We start from the raw sequence: 19,873 nt of genomic DNA on the forward strand, positions 1-19,873 counted from the left end.
CTAATTTTACTAGGCCTTAATACTGTAACTAACTTCTAGTGAAGTTAGGTAATGTTTTCACACTTCCCCCCCACCCCCATATTTCTCATCTGATGTCACTATCACAGTTGTTTTTGCTATTGATACCTATCTGTCATGTTACTTCAATATTTATTTCTAGATGAAGTGCATGCATTTTCCTAAACAGCAGTGTGTTGCATTGTTTCAGATCTGAGTGATCAACTGATGGAAGTGGTTGGTCTGGAAGGAGCTATGGAAATGGGTCAGATATATACAGGACTGAAAAGTGCTGGAAAGCGGCTAGCCCAGTGTTCATCTGTTGTTATCAGGTATAATATTTATTCTGCCTAGCATATTGGAATAACACATTCATGTTTTAAATGCTATTTGTTCATTATATTTGTATTCTAACAACCACAGTAATATCTTTTGGTTAAAAGCAATTATTGCTACATATTAAATGAAAGCTACATACTACATGCATAGGAAAACCTGTCAGAGGTGGATGGTTAATGATTCCGTGTGTCCATGAAGTTTCCTTTTTTTCAAACATATCAAAAAGAGACCAGACAAATTCTTAAAGTTAGTCTTTACATGGTATTTTCAGCTTTTACTTCATTGCGAAAGGAATGGTCCACTGGTCCACTTGTTAGACCAAAGGATGGCAATTTAAAACTCATGGGTTTCATTATTAACACAAACTTCGTGTAACTTGAGGCACATAGCTTATCTTTGGTGTATTTTATGCCATATCATATCATTAGTATCTTCGTATAATCAGTAGCTTAATACTTCCATATGTATAATCAGTATCTTAATACATTCTTCACCAGAGTTAGCAGTTGTGATTAGTGTTTGTAAAGGACTTTGTGATACTCAAAACTCAAAATCCTTAATTTTAATGTATGTATTTATTGAACAATGACAGGCCAGCGTTAATAAAGGTACCGGTATATGGTAGCCCTGAAGTAATAGGAGAGGCTAATTTGGCTGTGACATTATTTCCTGAGCTAAAAGTGAACGTGGTTTTCATTGGTAAAAATAAGTGCTGAGTACAATCAAGAAAGACCTATATGTTCAATTTATGAAATATTGCAAGAGCAGAAATTGCAAAGTCTTTCACTTATGGAATATAGGCATGTGTAGGTGAAATGGGGGCCCTAAATTGAAGCGGTGGGTTTTAAAAAACAACGCTTCAATTTAGGGCTGATTAAACCCCCGTGTCATGCACACGCCCTGCTTATTTACCTGCCTCTGCGGTGGGGAGGGGAGAGCGAGATGCCCGTGGGTGGAACAGTCCCTGGGCTGCTGGCAAAGCTGGTGCTTCCCTCTGTGGCAGCAGCGGGCCCCCCAGATGGCACCCACCCACAGTCACCTGGCTTGGGCTGTTCCAGGGGGCACTGTAGCCATGGAGGGAAGCACCAGGCCCCCATGCAGCTCAGGCAGGCTCCAGGGAAGGGGGAAAAAAAAGATCAGGCTCACCACTTTTATTGGGTGGAGAGGCTGCTGCCAGGCTGCCTGCAATGCTTCCTGCAGAGCTGCAGAGCTTCACAGAGCCTGGTGTTTGCTTTGCAGCTATAGGGGCAGCTTTAGTTTTAGTTTTAGTTTACAGTGCCCCAAGTCATTTAAGGAGCATCATGCCACCGAATTTCCTACAGCAGGTGAAATTCATGCTCAATATGCCACTGAGGTATGCAAACACTGACACCATTAAAATAGTGCAAAAGCATGTAGTCTGCTTTCAAGTGTCGTGCACACATGCCCCTCGTTTTGTCTACACACGGCCCATGTCATACCCTTCCTCGTCCCATGCCAGAAAAGACTGTATGAGAAAAGGCCATGTAAGCCTTGAAGAAAAGAAGATGGAATTTTTTCAAATGGCTGGGGTTTGTGTATATTGGGGGGGGCGGGGTTAAAGAGTGATGCCCAAAGTGAATACCACATCAGAGCCCCTGGATTAGAATGCTAAACATTCTAATGGCCAGTTCTTAAAAGGAAAACTTCTGTGAACAGTACTTCAGGGAACTGATTTGATTGTTATGTGACTACAAGTAGGGTAACCAGAACTAGACACCGGTTTTATGATAATCATTTCTTCTGTCATAAAAAAATATGTTGGTGTGGCTGACAGAACGTTTTTGTTTCCTTCATCACTGTTGGTCTGAAATTGTTACAGGTAGCATGGGATTCTCTTTATTATTATTTATTGGTTGTACTGTAGTAGCATGTAGGAGCCCTAGTACCACTGTACTAGCCCCTATGCAAACTTATGGGGAAAAGGCAGTCCTTGAAATCAAGTTTATCCCTAAAGTTCTGACATAATTAACTTTGGATTCACACGCTTCAGTGCCCTCTCTTAGAAAAGAGAAGCCCCATATTTTGAAAATGCCAGTATACTTTTGTTCTGAATTATAGAAGTACGCTTAAGCCCTGGTTATATGTTACATTTGTAACACTAAATGCACCCTTGTTATGCTACAAAAAGTGAGCATACTGCCTTTCAAGATGTTTGTAGCACTTTAACAGTGCTGCAAGGCAGTGGTGCTTCCTGGAAAAAATTCACCCAGGGTAGCCATTTCTCACCCTTTGCCCCCCTTCCTCTCTTACCTTTGGCTTGCAGGCACAGGAAGCAGAGAGCTGGGAAGCCTCATGAAGTGCAAGACATTTTGGAAGTTGTAGTTCTCCAGAGTGGCAATGGAGTTTCCTGCAGCTGAGGCAAATTTCAACCCCATTTTATGCCATTGAAACGCATGTCCAAAGGGTGAAAAACAATACTGGTTCTGGCAGTAAAAATTGGGGTCAGTTCTTCGCTAAGTAGCAGTGAACTCCACAGCAACTCTACGAAACTGATTCTCAAAATGTTTTCTATTCTGGGACGCATGTTGCCTGTACTGGCTGCTTTCTGGAGCCAGAAGTACAGGCAAAGTGAGGCAGTCAGTAGCCCACCTTTTCCTGCCTCCCTGCTTGTCCCTCTGGCACCCCTTCCCTTAGGTCAATAGTTTTCAAACTTCCAGGTTGCAGGACCCTTTCACATTGCTTCTGCTGCAGAACCCCTGTCCCTAGCTCTGGGCCATCTGAGCTGATGTGGAACCAGGCAACCAGACCTGGTAATGATGGCATACTACTTTCCAGCCCACTGCACCATTACCCCCAATCTCTTTGCAGAACCCCTGATAACATATTGTGGAACCTCAGTGTTTTGCAGAACAAAGAGGAAGGAGAGCTGTCAAGGAGCCCTTCTGCAACCTTGCTGAAGCTTTGCTTGTTGCTATAGCTGTGCCCAAACCTGGGTATCCACAGCTCTGCGAAGCCCCCATGGGGGTTGCAGAGCTGATAACTGGAAACGGGCAGCTGTGGGCTCTGCCAGATGAGCATTGATAGCCTTCCATGGCAGGGGAGAAGGAAGGTTATCAGTCATCAGGCTCCACTATGAGCCAGGGGGACCCAAGGAGCAGCCCCCTATTACCTGCTGGCTGGCAAATTTGTAGTTCTCCAGGTGCAGGGACTGTACCCCCCATAACACTTCCAATGATGAGATGCTTCTTAGTAGGACAAAGTAATGTCTGTCCATACCATTAGGTTTCTCTGCAACACACCATCTACATACATTACATATGTCAGAAGAAAACCAAGCTCTCTATTTTGTAAAAACATAAGGTCACATACATATGCTTAATTTAAGACTGAAATTCTTGATGATACTAGTGGAAATTGAGTGTACAACTGAGGGCAATCTTGTAATTGCCTGAGTCTGTCATGTCCTCATGTATCTGTGTTCACAATGCAAATTTCCTGAACTTTGTCCAAGCACACTTCTTAATACAATTAAATGTTTTTCCTTAGGACCAGCAAATCTCTGCCTATGCAGATTGATGGGGAGCCATGGATGCAGACTCCTTGTACAGTAAGTATGCTAGTATTTGCCATATGTCATGGAGCTGGTTTTCAAACAAACTTTGATGGAGAAGAAATATTTTTTCTTGACAAAATTGACAAATACCTCAATACTTTTTTTTTCAACTAGCTCTAATAAACAAACTTTCATTTCAGCTTTTCTTAAATGGTAGGCAAAGAGACAACTGAAGGCATCACTGTTGACTTAGCTTTTCCCTCATCAGTTTCTTCATATGTAGATAGAATTCACGCCCACTCTCACATGAATACAAAGAAACAAAAAACCTGTAATTTAATCATGCTATTTCTTCTACAAGCTGAGATGGTAGGAAAAAGGCACAGCTTGTTATTGTACTGTTTATTTTAAATACTTGAGAAATGCTCGGATACAGCAATGAAGAGCAAGCCATAGAAACAGATAGATGCATGAAGCCAGAACAGTGGGGAACCTCATGAAATTTAGAACAAAATATTTTGGAGTGAAGAGATAGCAAATTACCTTGTGCAGTGATAGCTGGATGATTAAAAAGCAACAGTATGGCAGTCTGCACTTACACATCCAGAACAGAACCTGGGATTTTCTACTCACTGGACTTGGAGAAGGACCAGGATAATCCATGGAAGGGTTTTTGGCTGCATATTTTTTTACAAAATCCCATCTTAATGAACTCTGATGCCATACACATGACGATCGTGTGCATACACCATCGGGTGACTTGCAGGTTGTGCATGTCTGTGCTGTCATCCTGTGACTCTGCCCAAAATCCAGTCTTTGTTATCCAGCCACTGTTCTTAATACGATTAAATATTTTGCTTTCAGGCTTATAAGTCTATACAGTTTAAGAAAGAGAATTATGGATGCAGAACCAGGTCTGATATTTAAAATTCCAATGTGAGAAAATAGTAAATTACCAAGGCTAATTATTGCTATCTAGTAAAAATACCCTTTAAAGGGGGACAAAAACTGCACATGGTCTCGGGCTCAACCCCTTCCCAGATTTACGCTGATTTTTAAAAGAAATTTATGTGTCCTACAAAAGCGTGCTATGGAATATATTCATTTCCTTTTATAAATAAATGATTGATATAAGCTGTTTATTTCTTGAAGGCAAACAGTAGTGGGAGCAAAAGTGGACCTCAATGAATCTCTCTCAATTTAGTTACAGAATCATTATAATGATTGTATTGTATTTTATTTTATATTACAGAAAATATATCTCTTTTTTCTTCTCTGGAAAGGGTGAGGAGCTTTGTGTGTTTACTGATGTTGCTACTATTGCTCCTCACATTGTAATGAGCTTTACCTGATCTCATTTTCTATATCCCATGCACAAAAATGATTTGTGCAAAAAAAAAAAAAAAAAACAATAATGATGACAAACATAAGAAATCTTAATATAATTTATCCTGGAATAGGTGCTAAGTAAATGGGGGCATTTACTGTCCACAGGGGGCACTTAGGACAGATAAAGTTGTGGAGGGAATTCTGCCCCATCACTTTCATAAACCTGGGGTGACCCAGGTCTGTTCAGTGGCCGGGGGCCACTAGCACTGCTGCCTGAATATTTTAGGGGCAGTTTCTTAGAGTTTTCAAGCAACAGAGTCCCCTTCCTTGCAGATTACCACTGCATGGGCTACCAGGGAGCCAGTGTTCTCCCTCCCTCCCTTCCTTCCCCTTGGAGTAGAGGAGGGCAGAGGACTGAGATACTGGTGGTCCTTAGGACCTGAGAGACGTATACGTGCATTCAAGCTAGCATGAGATAAAAGAGATCTTCCTGGTTGGAATTGCTCTCATTTTTTTTGTGGAAAAGCCAGTTCTTTTCTATGCAAAACCTCTTGAATGCCCATATGCTAGCTTTTGGTGCCAGGAGAAAGGCATTTCTCCCAGCACAGATGTAATGCCTGCCCATAGCTTCAGCAACTAGAGCAATCACCCAAGTTGTAAGATATTTGGGTTTAATTCTTCCTCTGCTGATTCAAACCCCATACCCCAGAGAATGCCAGATATGCTGTTCAGAGACTCCCTCTTTGCAGCTCAGTGCCCTGATTACTGAGCTAAAGGGTTATGCTTTGTGGTACTTCCTGGCTCTGGCCTAACAAATATTTATTTTAGAAGTTATAAGATTAAATGTTTATTTTAAATATTTTAGAAGCAGAATAGTTTCAATAGGAAGGAGTTAAAATAACACTTACCCCTCCTTAATTAATTTCTGTATTTAGTAGGGGTACACCAATAGAGATTTTGGGGGCCGATACCGATAGCCAATATCTAAGGAAGCATATCAGCTGATACCAATCTGATATCCAATACAGCTGCCATCAGGTGGTAAGTCCGGCGTGGTGGAAGGGGATGGGGAAGGGAAGGGGCATGGGAGGGGCAGATCACCTCCCCCTATGGTGAGGGAGGGGGCGCAAGATGGAGGCACAGCTCATGGGTGGGGCAGCCCCTGGATCTGTGCAGCACAGGCTGCCGGTGCAGGGTGGAGCTGGAGCGGGGTGGAGCTGGACCTGGGGACGGTGCTGTGCAGGGCTTTTCTTGCTAGAGGTGGGCTCGAAGTGGGCTCTAGCAGGACTGAGAGGAGGCTGTAGCCACCCCAAGTGTCACCACAGCTCTGCTCCCAGCCCCATGTTGCCCCTCAGTACAGCCCCGGCTGAACACCTCACCTGCACCCAAGCGCCGGGAAAAGCTGCAGCTGTGCTGGGCAGTGATATGGGAATGCAGTGAAATTTGGGATAGCTGCAGCCTTCTCTGAGCACCACCAGAGACCGCTCTGAGCCCACCCCCAGCAAGAAAAGCCCTGCGCAGTGCCGGAGCCAGCTCCACCCTGGAGCTGCAGCCTGCGCCATGCAGATCCGGGAGCACACGCTCCCCCACGCCCTTCCAGGGTACCAGCAGTGGCAGGAGCTGCCTGCATCCCACAAGCTTCATCTGGTGGCCCTCCCACCTACCCAGCTGGGCAACCCTTGCCCCCTCCCTCACCGTGCGGGGTGTTGATCTGTGCCCCCATGCCTCTTCCCTCCCCCTGCCCCTTCCAACTTACCAGCTGGAGGCAGCTTTCCATGCTCCTGGCTCTGCTCCATTCTGCGCTGCGGCTGCACAGCACGGGCATTTATCAACCAACTTATCAGCCCCATCAGGCCGATATCCAATACAGACAATTTTCTTTATATCGGTACTGATCCGATATCAAACTGATATATCAGTGCACCTCTAGTATTTAGTTATAGAATAATAATATTCAGAAAGAGTCAGTGAATGGTGCCTATATGAAACAGGCAGCCAATGGATTATCTGCCTACATTCCATAAAATGTTTTTATAGGATACAGAGTAGTTTCTTTTGACAGTAAAGAGTATATCAGGGAAGAGGTTATAGTCAAGAGCATCAGCAGTTTCTGTCACTTTTTAAAAGGTATTTTTATTAGATAGCAATAAATATTGGCAATCATTTACTGCTCCCTCACTCTACTATTTTGAATCTGGGTCTCCCATTTGCTGGATGGGTGTTCTAACTACCAAACAGTTGTACAATATCATACTACTGAGACCAGCACTACTTCTTCCTCCAGTTGCATTTTAAAGGGTTGGAAAAAAAACATGTTTCATTTTTAGAACAAACAGGTTTAGGCACCAGCCTTAAGACATACTGGACATGTCTACTTTAATGCATGGTAGTTGCTGCACATTTAATTTAGTACTTTCTAAATGAAGTGCTAACTGAATATGCAGCAATTACTTTTACTGTGCAGTACTGCTGGTGCATGGGTTTTTGTAACACTTACTGCTCAGTAGCCTAACAACACTGCACAGTAGGTTATTAGCACAGTTTTTGACTGGCACACTACTGGACAGTGTTATTAGGCTACCATGCAGTAAGCATCTCGTGTAGATGTGCCCACTGTGAATCCTGAGAGATGGCTCCAGTAATGCTGAGTGAACTTGTCTGTACATTGCAAGTTTGAGGTACACTCCTGGCTTTAGTGTTTCTTACTAGCCAGATTAGGTAGCTCCCTTTCAATGTGCTGCCTTTTGTAACTCACCAAACGTTATATAGGGAACCTAGGCACATAACTCAGTGCTGTGGATTTTGCTACAGGAACCAAGCACCTAAAAGTCTTGTCCCTGTGCCTCTGTGGGTCATTCTCATGCCTCTGTGGATCTAGACTCAAGTGCCATCAACACCCATTGAGTTTATTGTGGCATTTGTTGGAACTGAGGGCACACTGCACGTGGCTCAAATGATAACTGTATTCAACACCTTTCAGGAACTAAGCAACTTTGTATTTTAGAGACTAGACTCCACCAGCAACTGAGACATTCCAATTCTCAGAAAAGGTTGAGTCCATCCCTTTCCAGGATGGACTAAGCTATGAGTTCCTTCTCTATTTTCCCTTCAATTTACAAGTTGAACCAAATGACAACAATGCAAATTATGTTTTTCAAGCGGCTAAACTTGACTTCTTGGTTAATGCTGCTCTAGATCCAGTATATTATGCAGAAAGAAAATATTCTTCTACCAGCTCCTATGATATCTATGGCATTTCAGTAAAACATCAGCACATGTGGACTTTGAAGATTGCAGGCTGTTTGAGTGAGATGAACAAGACATCCACTTTTCCTGTTACTACACTTTGACTGGCATTTTTGTATAGGAACAGCACAGCAGCACATGGGTTCTTGAGAGCTTTTTCTTTTTGGTGAATAAATGTAACTTTCCCCTAAGTGATGGTGTAAAACATGGCTATTGTGGAATACAATTATTGTGGAATGCAGAAAATATTGTGATAATCCCCATAATTTGTAAAATCTGATTTGCATGCTTTTGATTTCTCTTTTGTCTCTGATGCTAAAGAATTTGCTGCATGCTTTACTTGCAATCTCTTTTCATGCAAATTGCCCCTTGAGACCAAGAAGATCTGTGCCTGCTGACTCCTCTGCTCAGACTGGGCAAAAAGATTCTGCATTCCTTTCACAGTGGGTAGGACTTTACTGTGCTACACTGAAAGCTAATATCCATAGATGCTAGTGTAACAAAACCCTAGGGTGTCAGGGTGCTCCCGGAGATTCACTCTGGATTTGCAAAGCTTATTGGATCCCCACTCTGCTGAATGGGTATACCTACATTACTGATTTGTCCAGAAATCACAGTTTACTACAGCATTTTGGTAAAGTAACAGGAAAACAAAAGGGTATATTTCAAGGGAGAACAAACAGTATTTAAAAAAAAAGGGAAAAAGTGATCAATTGCTTTGACAACAAAGTGTGATAGAACAAGACTGACAAAATCTTTATCCTATGTTCAGACTATCACCTGCCATTCATAAAAATCATGTGAAAGTCTCCCTGGGGTCAGCCTTCTCTTACTCACAGCTGCCTCCCTCAACCAGGGACCTCCATGCTCCCTCTCCATACCAGGAGCCTTGTAGCCACCCACTAATAATCACTACCTCCAGAACATTTTACATGGCTTCCCCAATGCACACACCCCTAACTTCAAAGGAGACAGTGAATCCACTGGAGCAGGAGTGGGCAAAGTCCATACCTCAGGCTGGATTGGGCCCACAGCAGACTCCATTTGGTACCTCTGTGAACCAGCTTTTAAGGTGGCACCCTGCCCTACGTTCTATATGGTTTTGTTGGAGACTATGGGCTAGAACCAGTATGGTGCTGTGACAGGTAACTTTTAGGGTCATGGTGCCTGGAGTCAAATACATTTTACATTCTACATTTGAACGGTCATTGGCTAAAATCAAAACTTGTGTTCACTCCTCCTGGTCCCAAGAATCTTGCATTCCTTCTTTCCAATCATGGGCAACTGGTGGATCCTTAGTTGGGGGGGGGCACATGCCCCCCCCAACGACCAATGCTGCTTACTGGGGGGGTGTCCCCCACAGTCAATCCTGCTGACCTGGGGGGGCAAGCACCAGCCAATCACTGCAGCCACTCCCAGAAGCAGCTGCAGCGATCGCAGCGATTGGCCAGCACTTGCGGGGGGGGGAGGGAGCACGGATGCTTCCATCTGCCCATCGCCTAAGCGGCACGCGTGGCCAGTCAGGGGGTGCATCTGTGCTCCCAGGGAGTGCACGTGCACCCCCGTGCACCTCCTATGCATCACCACTGCTTTCAATGGCCAAGTTCAACAGGAGAGATGCAGGGGAATTAACTCTACACTACCCCAGCAGAGCCTATGATCTGATGGTTAGGAGTGGGGAGAGGTGGGTTTGAACTTCCTCAGACTTAGACAAGCTTAGAATACAAGCCTTCCACTTACTGCGAAGACATATTAGACTGTGATATAAATGCGGGTGCTGCCACCATTGCTACCACCACCATGCCTGTCGCCCACTTTTTATGAAGTCTGATTCAGGCATTGTATGGTACGCATGTATGCTCCAAGCACGCTATTAGATCAGGCCCCCAAAAATATTCTATCAAGCTTCTGGATTCTGATGAGGCTTAGACAGGAGCTAGGCACCTGCCTGCTCAGGCCAAGGCAGTCCTATGCATGCAAAAACCAGAAGCAAGGTATCTAAATTAGTTTAAGCTAGTTTAAGCAGCAATGTGTCTAGTGAATTTTGGTTTAATTCAAGTTAGACAGCTATTGAGAGTGGGCATGGATTGCAATTTTGAATTTAAGCACCAATGTCCTTTATTTTGGATCTGGCTTTCTATATGAAATCCTGACTGCAGTGAAATCTATGGGAATTTTCTGCTGATCCAAATTGATTCAAGATTTTAGTATAGTTATAATAATGTAAACAATATGACAGCTGTGTATTATATTTATTAATTGCATTGGAGTAGTACCAAGGAGTCTCAATAGGGAGAAAGGCCACACTGTGTCAGCAATGTACTCAGATATAAAATAGAGAGCATCACCACCCTTCTCATATTATTATCCAAGTTTCTGCAGTATGTTGCATACAGGCAGACTGCTGTGCTACCCAGAGCCCCAATCAGTCTGCTGAAGCATAATAAGCTGTAGGATTGAAGCCTAAATTGTATTGTTTTCACCATCTTTTTGTATAACGTTCTTTTGGGGAAGGAAAGATTATAACGTTAATGTTATGTTAAACATCTTGTCTAATTAGCTGCAGAGGAAATTTTATCATAGCTCTCTCAGACAAATACAGTGACATGAAAGATATTTATGGTTTCACCTGATTTCCAAACAGGTCATTAATAGTAATGAATCTTCAAAGGCTTTCAAGTTAATTCGATAAATTTCTAACTTCACCCATCAGGATTTCTGGAAGAAAAATAATCTTTCAGTTTAACTACCTAGCTTAATAGCATTGTTTTTAGAAAGCTATAAGAATATTCTGTCTTAATTACAGATAACTGTGATTACATTTCTTTCATCTGTTCCTGACTTGGTGAACATCAAGTCTGAAGCTGCTAAGCATCACAAAACTAAAGTAGAAGAAAGAGACCTTAATAGAAGATGCAGGCATTCTTCCTCCATGAACAAATGACAATAATAATCCTTAGATGGGTCCATTTTAATGGAGAGCCAGAAATTTATGATGTCATAAAATTATTTTTTTTAAAACATCAGGTACATTGTATATCTATTGATAAGAATGATCAAAAGGAAATTTACTATTAAGCCATTATTTTTCCCCTGTACTATTGCTCATAATGTATATTAGACCAGAAAATTGTATGTTTTGGCTGTTTTTCAGTCTTTTATTTTTATATGCTCTCTGGTGAATAAGCCTGAATAATGGGTCATTTTCCCCTGGCCTTTCTCTAATTCCCTAAGGGTACAATTGAACCATGGTGCAAAATGCCCAAACAAGGCCAACTCACTACTTAAGCAGTATGTGGGGAGAGAGAGATACTTTTTACGCACCAACTGAAGAGCATCTGCCTCATCTGATGGGAAATTCTAAGAGAGGAACTCACTTTTGCATAGTTCTGTCAGCCCCAACAGGCCATGGAAAGGGCACAGAAAAGCTACCACTCTTCTCATCCCATGAATTTCTCAAGCCATCCACTCTCTTATGTCATTGAATATGTTGTGCCTATTTAAACACATCCATTGCGTCTGTTTTTTCAGCAGGAGCAGGATCACACCCTAGTTGCATTGGCTGATGTAGGGAAACATTAAGTAGTAGTTAAATAGTTAACATACAAATTGATGCCAATCTTTAGAAAAGTTTCTCTCTAATGACAGTGAGCAGAGGGTGTATTACTTTTTTTTTGTTGAGGGTCTGACACTTTATTGTGCAGTTGGGCGTTATTTTTTGTGTTCACTGGTACATTGCGCATTAATTAGTTTTGTTTACCTATGCATAATTTTTCTTAATTTCACAACAGTAGTTTTTGTAATTGACAATGCAATTTACTGCATGTGTGCTTTCTGCACCTCAGACAAGTATGCTAACATGTAATGCACCTATCTTTCCAGTTCAGATTGTTAAGAAAAGAATTAGTTGTGACTAATTGCCAATTAATTTGCAGTGGTTTGAGGGAGGGAGGGGGGAAAACAATTGCACCTAATTAAAATTTAAAATATTCCAAAGTGTCATCTTTAGGTGTCTGTGGAATACATAATTTCCATTTTAGTTCTGTGCTGGATCTGTAACAACCCTGAGCTTGACAGCTCTATTAATTTAAAGGCTCAGTGATACCTATTAGTACAAAACATGAAAAAAATGCCATTAATCATTTATTTTAATTTTGCAGCTCTGTCATTTTCTCAGTATGTTTAAAAATTATGATGACACCATAATGTTTTCCAATCTACCTGTGTGAAGGGGAAACGGATCACACTACTTAGAAGAGATACTAGAGTATATTATTAGAGCTTAATTAATGCCAAACTGATTAGGTTTGATTGCATTTTGCACAATAATATTGTTAAGAAATTATTTAAAAGAAATGTGGCATAACCCACTATTTAAAATCATCGGACTGAATCAAAGAGTTTGGCCAAAATGAACACAGCAGAAGCCAGGAGAGAGAGTTCCAAATCCATCACATCTCTGCACAGTGTGGTCTCCCTTCTCAAGGTTAGAACAGCCTTAAGGGATGTTCTTGCTGAGCTGCCTCTGGGCCCATCCTCTCTTGGTGAATGGTGTGGAATAGCAGTACTGCAACCATGCCTTCCCACGGAAGGGAGTAGCCTCTCCACTGGGAAACAGTTCCTTATGTTAGAGCACACTTCCCAGCCAACCTCACAGCTAGTTTCTGTTGACAGCTTTGAGTAAAGTGATCACAGAGCCCTCAAACCACTGCATCAGTGTGTTCATACTTGAGTTTACTTTGTGGCCCCTAAAAGGTAGAATTCACTTCCTTACTGTTAATCCAAACACTTTAACAGAAATTAGAGAAAATGAAGACTATCGTCTTCATTTGCAGTTTCTAGTTTCTTAGTATCGGTGATCCTAATTAGTTCCCATATTTATAGCACCACATTCTCTTTTCAGTGGAAAGGTAATGATCTCTTATTTAAGCATACCATGAAATCAGTAATGCATACATACATAAATAGTGCATATTGTAGAGTCCAATCACATAAAAGGAAAACTGTTAGGTATAAGAAATGCAGCTAATACATTCAATGTATTACTCCCTAGTGCATTTTATTTACTGGATGCACTGTATTAATGCAGCTTCTAGGCATATTTTGAAGCTCGGACCTGCTCCTGAAAGAAATAAATGTCCATTTTATGCATTTATAAACATCTTGAATATCACAGACTTGGACTTCTCATTTATTACAGAAGTTATCTTCAAATAGAGAGCAATTACCATCTCTAATTTTAAGAATTATGCCGTTTTCAAAACTGGCTATGGTTTTCCTTTCAGCAAATATATCATTAAATGCACTTTCCATGACTGCAAAAGTTATTTTAAAATTTCTAATGCTAAATTTTTTGTTAGAGCCATTTATTAGATGTCACAGTCTGCAAAACTTCATTGTTAAGACTACAGACTCATAGGAAGAAATCTGGGCCCTGAAGAAGTGAATGGGAGTTTGCCATTGATTTCAGCAGAGGCACAAACATACGACTGGAAGGGGCTTACAATAATGTTATTTACGGAACTTTCAACACGGACAAAATCTGCCTTGCACAGTTTGTATCTGAGCTTGCAATTTCCTGTTGGATGCAACTTTTCTGGGTTTTTATGATTTTTTCCCCCCTAAATATATAAAGTTACTCCAAGCAGAAGCATTTTCTTGTGTATTTTTTATGCTTGCCTCTCAATTTCTTCATCAGCTTTGCATGTTTTGTCATTTTTTTGCAAGAATTATCCATGATTGCATTTCCTGTGTCCAAGAAAACGGAGTAAATTTTCCCAGCTCTAGAACTCGAAGTATTCCATAAAATTTCTACAAATTGACTTTACGAAAGTATCGACAGTTAGTGATAATGATGGTTTTACAGTAGAATGCAAAATATTGCCATTTTTAAAAATTGGAATGGGCATATTTATGACTGTGATTCTTTTCACATAGCTGTTACCTGTGTCTTTGTGAGAGTTTGTATGTGCTTACTGGGCCTTAAGCATATTGGGTCTTTTTTTAATGTAGTTCAACAAGAGATGACATAGGTGTGTTTGCGGAGAGTAGCAGATAAGTTGAATTTAATAAGTAATCCCCCAGATATTTCATAAATCTTCATATACAAGGTCATACATTACTCTCTTCAGCTTAAATTTTGTTTATGTATATAGTTGATGTCAGTGGAATAAAGCTGGTTTATCTTAGCTGAAGATCTGCTCACTACACCACATTCATAAAGATGTACTTAAGGCTGTATACCCTCGTATACACTGATCTTTCAGAATAATTACCGAAAATGTTCAAATTGACTCCCATGTCCATATTAAATCCTCCAAGCATAATAAGACTATATGCTTTTTCCACTCAGACTTCTCACTCCTGGTTGAAACCACTCCCTTCAGAAAAGCCTGAGAAGAGAACCTAAGATGCACTCCATGATAAGTCAAGAGGTTCTAGATCTCAGACACAAAAGAGGTTGAGGTTTCAGACTCTGGAGCCCTTTTCAGAGAATATGTATTTGAACTGCTTAGTTATTCTTATCCAATGGTATAAAAAAGTGTGAGAGGGGTGCTGGTATCCAGAATAGCTGGTTCAAATGAAAGAGATTTACAAATAATTTAGTCAGAAAGTAATTATAGTTGTCCTGAGAGACGCAATATGTCCTCCCCTTCTAGGGGATTTCAGAATGAGTCCTCAAGATTACCCCTCCACTTCTTTTTAAAGCCATCCTTTGCCTTTTGCTCTCTGGCTGGGTAGAACACGATTTGTAGAATTATAAAATTACATCAGTGGAAAGAAAACTTTTCTGCTGCTTCATCATGGTTGAGTTTTAATATTCTCTACGTATTTTAGTCTCAGTGAAATTAGTAGGGTTAGAGTGTTGTTGTAGCTGTGATGGTCAGGGAGATATGTGAGAAGCAAGGGGTTTTTTTTGGAGATACCTGCACCAGCTGTTTTCCAAAAATGGCTCAATCAAGTAGTAGCTGCTGATTAGCTCATTATTGAACTCTGTGATCAGGCTGACTGTATGTGGCCACTGTCGTCACTTCCAAAGCCAAACATATCTTATGCATGTGATGTATGGCTTATACCAAGCCATGAGAGAGATTTTCAGAGCTGGATCATTTGTTGACAGGAAATTGATATAGATAGAGCTATGCTAATTTACCCCAGCTGAGAATCTGTCCTCCAAAGTGGAACCTGAAGTGGTGTTTATTGTGAAAAATTGTTTTGTCACCAAGTCTCTAGAGCAAGAATACTTCTCTGGGTGAAATTAATCAAAACCTAATAGCAAAGAGAAAGATAAACTAAATTTGATGCCAGTGAATACTGATGTTATTCTAAAGTTATATAGTGGCATTGCAATGCGCATGTGAAGAGTAAGCTAAGGTTCCAATGTAGTTAAATAAACCTACTCATCCCATGAAGATTTTTATGTTTTGGTCTCTTTAGATTGTAAAGTAAATTCCTATCCTAAGAAATAGCCTGTTCTATATTTTAATGAGCCTCTCCACGTGGCATACATTTTTTGTTTCATTACTATTAGTGAATGACAAGTGAAGGATATTTATTTTAACTTGAAAATGTCAGGTATGCACTTTAAGAGATATATTTTTTGCAGTTTTTAATGAGGTGGTGTTTCTTTTTGAAAGAAATACCCATCTCTGATGTGGGTACTGTGCAGGTGACAACTGATATTTAATAAGTGATGGTTCTTGTATTAGTCGTAGTTCACTAAAGAAAATGTCTCAGATTGCTTTTGAAAAACTCTTAGCGTCACTAGCCCAAAGGCAAGATGTGACCTTTTTATTACATAATGAGAATCATTTATTATCTTACAATGTATCTTAAAGTCACAGACAAAATGCCACTTTGATAATTGCTTTCAATTAGCTTTGAGCATAGCATACATTCATAAAATGTCTTCTCTAATTTAGACTTGAATTAGAGAAAATTGCAGACATAATCTACTTTAAGGTTGTCTCATTTAAGGTGATTCGTAGTTTTATATCAAAGAAATCAAAATGGGTGGCTTTAGAGCAGTCTTTCAAAGTGCTTAAACAGGCTTTTCAATATTTGAGTCTATTCTATTGCCAGTTAATTAACAAATTAGAACACTAGTTCATCCTTTTTTTTACATGTTAACTTTTTACTTTAATTCCAATGGTTATTTTGATATTAAGCATTGTGTTTTATGTTAAAAGAGAACAATCTGATTAGGAAAATAAATAACATATACTATAAGACAACACCATGTATATTTTAATAATGAGCACCAACTTGTTGCCCCATCTTACAATGTGTCCTTTCCTGCTATTAAATTATTTTTCATCCCATGGATACATAAAACATTAAAATCCAAGCAATGATAATGCTGGTTATAAATCTCCCAAATAGGTAGCATATTGCCAAGAAGTTATTATGTATTTAATAGTATAACACAAATAATTATAATTATGCATGGTAACCTTGAATATAATGGATTTGCTTTATGGTATTTCAAATATTAGGTATAATAAAATATATGTTAATTTTTTCTCTTCAATCTTTGGTTATATGAAAGGAAAGGAGCTAATTTTTAAGATCCAAAATGATTCAGCTACATTGGTGTTTTGCAAAAATACAAGAGAGATTGTGCTAGCTAAATACTAACTATATTTTCTTTTCCTCCCCTAGATAAAAATAACCCACAAGAATCAAGCCCCAATACTGATGGGACCTCCTCCAAAAACTGGTCTTTTCTCCTCCATCATCAAAAGAACAAGGAACCACAGCAAGGAATAAGCCTTTGTAGCTGAGTTCTTAGAAAATAAATTAGCAGCATTGGCTTTTGAATATTCATGCTGGAAATCTTTCAAGAGTTTTAGAATATTCTTTACTTGCAGAATCATGGAATTTGGTATAGCAGTTTCTGTGACTGAGCTAATGTAAAATGATGCTATTAGAAAAATTATTGTCACGGTTTTGTAGGCATTTTGCATGAAGAAAGCAGATGTTTACATAAAGTGATATGGCATATTTTTGTTGCATGCATTACCATTTACTAATTTATGAGATAATTCTGCCATGAAATACAAGAAGGGAATGCCATAAGTAATTTGATTTTCTTGATATGATTCCATTTCTAGTTTACTCTAATGCAGTTATCATAATCCATAGATTTGATAATTGCTTCTCGTAATCTGAAGAAGTTTGGAATTGGTAATCGATTTGACCTGTTGCAAAAGAGCCTGAAAGGTCACAGGTCTCGTTAACTCATACTTTTACATTTAACATTGCTTCCCACTCTTAAGAATACTTTTCTTTTGCATTTGAACCCCACAAAATAGTACTCAAGTATTTATATCTTTGATAAGATACCTCTCATCCTGCAAACACAGGCATGAGTAACTTTACACATAAAAACATCTTATTCAGCTGACCTGCATTACTATTTGCATGCATATAATTACTCATGTGTAAGTTTTTGCAAGATCTGGTATTAATGAAAGTCTGCCTGATTAAGGGCTATGAGACTAAGGCCATGCTAAGACAAAAGATAATACTACCTGTAAAACTAGCCAGCAACATTGTTTGCTGAAACATTAAAATGCTCAACTCAGCAATAAATCTTTGTAGTATGCCAAACTTTAAATCATTTTGCATATTGACCAGTAGTGCAGTGTGTATGCACACAAACAGCCAAACCTCATGCCTAATAAAGTGCATTTCCCACCAAAGATTTAGTGAAGGATGCTTCAAAGAAATGGCTTAATGCATAATTAATCAAGCACGCTGGAGCAGATTCACTTCTGAAAATTTACAGTTCTTTTGATTACCTTGGCAATGTCCAGACTAATTCTAGGATAGGAAAAACAGTCAGTTAATCGCAAGTAAAGTGTTCACCTTTCATTTGTTTCATATAGTAATAAACACAGACACATACGATGAGTACTGCACAATTAAAACTATATCTAATTTTCTTTTACTGTTATTTGTACATTTACAACATACACAACTTTCTCATAGTCTGAATCAATCTCCTGACAGCATGGACATGATTCAAAACTTTTTATAATTTGCTTCCATGAATCAAAACTTTTCCTCTTAAAATGATTTGGGAAGCAGTTGTTCAGGTCTTCATTTTCTCAGCTCTCTGAGAAACTTCTCAGCAGCTTAGAAATCACAGCACAGGTATTTGCCTATGGTTTGCATGGCACTGTTGAATTGCCTAAGGCAAATCCGAGAATGACAACCTTTTTCAATGTTGCATATAAACTTACAATCTGGATCTACAGTAAGATGCTTTTTTGTGCAATCTTTACATTGCTCTTCATACAGAATGACCTGCACCTCATCACTGCATGTTTTCTGTTCTCAAACATCCCATGAGAAAATAAAACCTTTTTGAAATGCATGATTTATTAGTTTGCTCCCACCTTTATCTTTCCATTAACGTGCTAATGTTTTATCAAATCTATTTTATATTGATTCATTCATCCTTAAAAAAATTAACTCACATTTAATTATTCTGTAGTGCACGACACTGTGCATGGGTTTAAGTAAAATTGATATTATTTGGTTCCTAAGTGTGTGAACTCAACAGAGTTCCTTTGTATATAGTAGATACTGAACTAAAAGGCAGTATATTGATGGTAAAGATTAAATATATATGAAATGTGCTCTCAATGTTCTGTAAACATTAGGAGGCAAATACCAATTAAGTTCAGCATTAGTTAAAAAATCAGAATGACAGTTATTTGCTAAAATTAAGATACTGTATTTCACCATTTCTGGGACCAGTGTTATTAACAATTATGATAAAACAGAAACTATTGCTCTTGTATATTGCATATATATCCACACACCAAAAAAAGAGTCTGTTGCAGTGTAGTTACTGCAGTTATCTATAGAGGGCAAAAAGTATTTGCATAAAGAAATACCTTGTTGGCATAATGTTACATAATGTGTACTGTACATTGATTTTATGAAATTATGGTTACAGGTATTTTCACATATCTTAACAAAGAATTTTCTACCGTTGCTATTCAACCTTTTGTGGCAAAATGTGTTTAATGATATCAATTATATTATGTGCCCTCTATGATAATCTCATTAATATTGTAACCCTGAAAAACAAATAAAATGGTGCATAAACTATTCTTTAACCATGTTTTTAATTTAAAGGTGCCAGCTGTCAGATATATGATTTTTTCTATATAGAGAGAAGGATGGGTTTAAGCACAACCCAAATAGTTCATTTCTCTTGTGATAGCTAGGTTAAAGAAGCTAACTCATAAATGACATTCCCACTGAAAGATTTAATAAAATGAATTGGCCATCTTACTGTATATAGACAATTGCTTTTATCTGTTATATTTTATAGTCCTACTAATCATCATGATAGTTTTTTAATGCAACCTATATGGTAATTAAACACGACGTAGAAATTGTGGATACTGAAAGAATATGATGTTCTGAAAG

General features: G+C 39.3%; 1 protein-coding gene across 1 annotated transcript in view; it reads left to right on the plus strand.

Annotated features, from left to right (window-relative positions):
* The window catches only part of DGKB (diacylglycerol kinase beta), a 604,653-nt gene extending 584,982 nt beyond the window's left edge, over positions 1-19,671 (plus strand). The window contains exons 24-26 of the mRNA XM_090046888.1: positions 209-329; positions 3,844-3,904; positions 17,087-19,671. Of these exons, the coding sequence (XP_089903014.1) occupies positions 209-329; positions 3,844-3,904; positions 17,087-17,194 (290 nt within the window). The 3' untranslated portion in view covers positions 17,195-19,671. The remainder of the gene's footprint in view (positions 1-208; positions 330-3,843; positions 3,905-17,086) is intronic.
* Positions 19,672-19,873: the final 202 nt, after the last annotated feature.

This window comes from Crocodylus siamensis, chromosome 5 (genome assembly GCF_052110815.1).
Source record: "Crocodylus siamensis isolate JL-2025a chromosome 5, ASM5211081v1, whole genome shotgun sequence".
NCBI classification, from domain to species: domain Eukaryota; kingdom Metazoa; phylum Chordata; order Crocodylia; family Crocodylidae; genus Crocodylus; species Crocodylus siamensis.